The sequence below is a fragment of the Sardina pilchardus genome, chromosome 15 (genome assembly GCF_963854185.1).
Source record: "Sardina pilchardus chromosome 15, fSarPil1.1, whole genome shotgun sequence".
Classification (NCBI taxonomy): domain Eukaryota; kingdom Metazoa; phylum Chordata; class Actinopteri; order Clupeiformes; family Clupeidae; genus Sardina; species Sardina pilchardus.
The window spans coordinates 20,967,202-20,971,053 of record NC_085008.1 but is presented as its reverse complement, the minus strand read 5'-3'; the positions used below and the strand labels follow the sequence as shown (position 1 = coordinate 20,971,053).

General features: G+C 42.3%; 1 protein-coding gene across 1 annotated transcript in view; it reads right to left on the bottom strand.

The window, feature by feature from the left end:
• Positions 1-709: 709 nt before the first annotated feature.
• The window catches only part of LOC134102583 (calphotin), a 12,198-nt gene continuing 9,055 nt past the window's right edge, over positions 710-3,852 (bottom strand). The window contains exons 15-19 of the mRNA XM_062556733.1: positions 2,601-2,687; positions 2,448-2,464; positions 2,213-2,237; positions 1,730-1,834; positions 710-1,422 (exon numbers count right to left, since the gene is read on the bottom strand). Of these exons, the coding sequence (XP_062412717.1) occupies positions 1,419-1,422; positions 1,730-1,834; positions 2,213-2,237; positions 2,448-2,464; positions 2,601-2,687 (238 nt within the window). The 3' untranslated portion in view covers positions 710-1,418. The remainder of the gene's footprint in view (positions 1,423-1,729; positions 1,835-2,212; positions 2,238-2,447; positions 2,465-2,600; positions 2,688-3,852) is intronic.

The following is a 3,852-nucleotide window of genomic DNA, read 5'->3' as shown; positions in this document are numbered from 1 at the left end:
GCCAATGATCATACAGCCTTGCCCTTATTGGACCAAAAGAACTGGGAGCGGTGGATTTTTGCAAAACAAATAACAGGCTCTAGGTGGAGGTAGAAGCATGTTTTTTTTTTTTTTTTTTTTTTTTTAAAGACCGGCCAATTTATGTTGTTCTGTCAGATTATACTGTGAGTTTTAGTGAATATGATCAAAAACATTGTGCCTATGGCAGCTTTTAATGGAGAATAGTTCAATTTATGAAATCCCCATACATACACTACCCTGTCAATCTGATCATTAAAATCAAATCATTTTGTCTGTGTGGGAATGCAATACTGCATGAACGATCTTTTATAGACGTTTGGTCTAGGTAGCCTTCCATAACCCAACTTAGGTTGTTATCTTGTTATGGGGAGAGGCCTCAGGACACAAACACAAAAAGTACATCAGAACAAATGCAGGGTTAACACAACACACCCAGCTTATACGGTACCCTCAGGCAAAATCTATGCCATTTGTCATCTACTCATAGCAGATTCTGATTTAGAGTTAAAGTTTACAAAGGCCAACTATTATAATAATTAAAGGATAAGGATAATTCATTATTTGCTTATTATGCGATTTAAGGATACAGTTAGACAGATCTCAATTCAGAAAGACAATTGGTGTTTATTAATATGATGTAGGTGAATGTCATTAGAGTCGGTGAATGGTTTAAATAAATGGCAGAATAATCTATGCAGTTCATGTTTATTACAATATGTAAAAGAATATTTAATACAAAAGTATGTATCCAATCTATATAGAAACACCTGACAGATATTCCATGGAGGTTAGAATGACTCAATACCTATTGATAGTCACGTAGCATATATATTCTCGGTCCATATTTATCCATCTCATTTTCTGTCCCTTTCTCTTTCACACACACACACACAGAAGACATAACGCTATAAAAATGTACATAATACACCAGCATGCACTTCGAACACAGCCACCTCTGCATTAGCTCGATCAAAAATGACATATCTTTTGAACATAGACTAGGAAGATCACTGCAAGATTTCCCACTATGCACCGGGCACAGAGGATTCCGAGGAACAGGTTCTTCTTGTGAGGGCTATATCCGGACCCAGTCCCAAGACAATTCACTTAGCCATACTTCACTGAAGGCTTTTCCAAACACACGTCGTAAAGAACAGTGGCTACTATTGCAGCGAAACCTCTAATCAGACAGACTCCGGAGGGGAAAGTGAACCCGTCCACTCCATTCCCTCCCTCCAGGGCAAGAGTGTGAGTCTATAATCCGTGCAAGTGTTTGGCACATGTGACATCCGAGGCATCCCAGCCATGACTGACATGTTGACCCAGCTCAGGCAGGTATAGAGACACATGACTGATGATTCACAGTAGAGTTCTTATCGCTGCACATCCACAGCAAGCTAACTGGATGGGGGCAAAACATTACATTCAATTCAAATTAGATTCAATAACAAATGGAAAGAAAAACATGAAATGAATAGGCTATATACTATGATTGATAGTAATTGTCAAAGTATTAAGTTGCCATTGACTGATCTTTTACCCCATCATCACATATAGGCTAACAAGTGTCATGTGAAGAGGGTTTCAACTATCATCTATGGGATGATTTTCACCCCTGATTGTTTTCTGTATTGAGTGTCTTGTGACTGTTTTGTCTTTTCTGATGAGATGTTTTGAATCTTATAGAGGGTGTAGCCTACATACTTACTTGCTATAAGTGTATAGAGATTCCTCAGTGATGACGTCAGCATAGAGGTCTGGCGGTGGCAAGATCTCCGCGTCAGGGACTTCGGGGTTAACTTCCTCTGTAAAGCTTCACAGAAAAGAGCGACATGGAGGTGAAGACACGCAACGCTTACACAGAGCCAAGAGCAAAGCCACCTGGACCCACACAACAACAATGGGACTTTTTAGCCTGCAGAACCCAGCTATGCTGCCAAACCAGTGCGACTGCAGTCCAGAGCTGAGCTGAGCAGTTGCACAACATCCGAATGCCAGCGTGTGTGACTCTTCTGTGTGTGTGTGTGTGTGTGTGTGTGTGTGTGTGTGTGTGTGACTCTTGTGTGTGTGTGTGTGAGAGAGTGTGTGTGTGTGTGTGTGTGTGTGTGTGTGTGTGTGCGTGTGTGTGCGTGTGTGTGTGTGTGTGTGTGTGTGTGTTGGTGGGTGGGGGATGTTTAAGTGGAAGGCCTACCTGCTGGTCAAATGGGCTTCAGTGCCTGTAAACCAATAAGGAAGAGAAAACGCATTAAGTAACGCAACAGTGTAACACAAGCTGAAATGTCATGTTTATTTTTACCCACGTCCCTGATACATTCCCAAACACTATGTGCAAAAGCCACAGTGCTATTAGCCGCATATCTGTTCTGTGACAGCAGAGCCAGAGGCTATCAGACCATAAACAAGCTGCTCGCAAGGCATGGACTTACTTGGCTCGTTCTCCGTGCTTCAGGAGGAGATGATGGACAAAGCAAATGAAAAGAAAAAAAATTCAGATGGTCAGTAAATCACTCGCTGAAGGGTGTGGTATTGTGACATTAAGGAGAGACTGCACTGAAGGAGATGGCAGATAAGAGACTCACGCTGGGCTGTTGTCTGGCGTGGTGTCGTCAGATGTAGGACGTGGCGTAAAGAAGGTAGACAGTTTCTGAAGTGCTTCGTGTCGAGCACTGCAATAAAAGTCAGCTCAGTTAAAGCCAAAGGCACACGCCAGATACTATGATATAACAGAAATCAAACAATAGGGCGAGAAGTGGAAGTCTTGTAGGGGGTCTACAGACAGAGATCTAATAGGAAATTGAAAGAGAGAGAGAGAGAGAGAGAGAGAGAGAGAGAGAGAGAGAGAGAGAGAGAACGAGAAGAGAGAGAGAGAGAGAGAGAGAGAGAGAGAGAGAGAGAGAGAGAGAGAGAGAGAGAGAGAGAGAGAGAGAGAGAACGAGATAGATTCATAGCATGTCTAGGCCACCCAAGCCTATGCATACATAGACATAGACATGCAGACCAGGTATTTCCAGATGTAGAGAGAGAGAGATAGATAGAAGGACAGAGATATTCATAGCATGTCTAGGTCACCTGCATACATAGACATAGACATGCAGACCAGGGCCCGTATTCACAAAGCATCTTATCTTACCACTAAGAGTACTCCTAAATCGCCCTAGAAGATTTTAGTTAGGAGTTTTCCCTTAAAAGTTATTCACAAAGCCTTTCAGACCTACTTTTAGTAAGGAGAAACGCCCACTCCTAAACTAAAAGTGAGTCTTCGTTGCTATGGTTGACGTCATTACTCATGCACAAGCTTGATGAAAGTGACCACCTTGATTGGCTGGTGATTATAACGCGGGAATGATGGCAAAAACCTCCCCTACGATGACGAGTTGAGTGACAGGTGTCAGGTCTTAGCTGGTGAGAATGCGTGCGCTATGTCGGACTGTGAAGGATGGAAGATGATGAATAAATGGGTATAGCCTAAATTAATAAAGAGTAGGCTAAAGCAAATAGCCTAGGGAGCATAATGAAACACGGACTGGAGCAGTAGCCTATATTTGCAACATGGTTTAAATGAATCTGTATGAAAGCACGTAGCCTACATTCGCGAAGAGGATAAACAATTTAATTGAATTTAGCCCTACAAAGACACGTTACATTTAGTTTACATGCAGTGGTGTTTTTTTGATTGTCGTTGGCGTTATTGCATCTCTTAGTTGCAATGCACAATGATTCCCTCGCATGACAGCTCCTGTAACCGCACGGTCATTTCACTACATCGCGACGTGAAATGCCACTAAAAGCGGTTTGTGAATAGGTCTTACTGAGTTAGGAGTCCTCTCGACT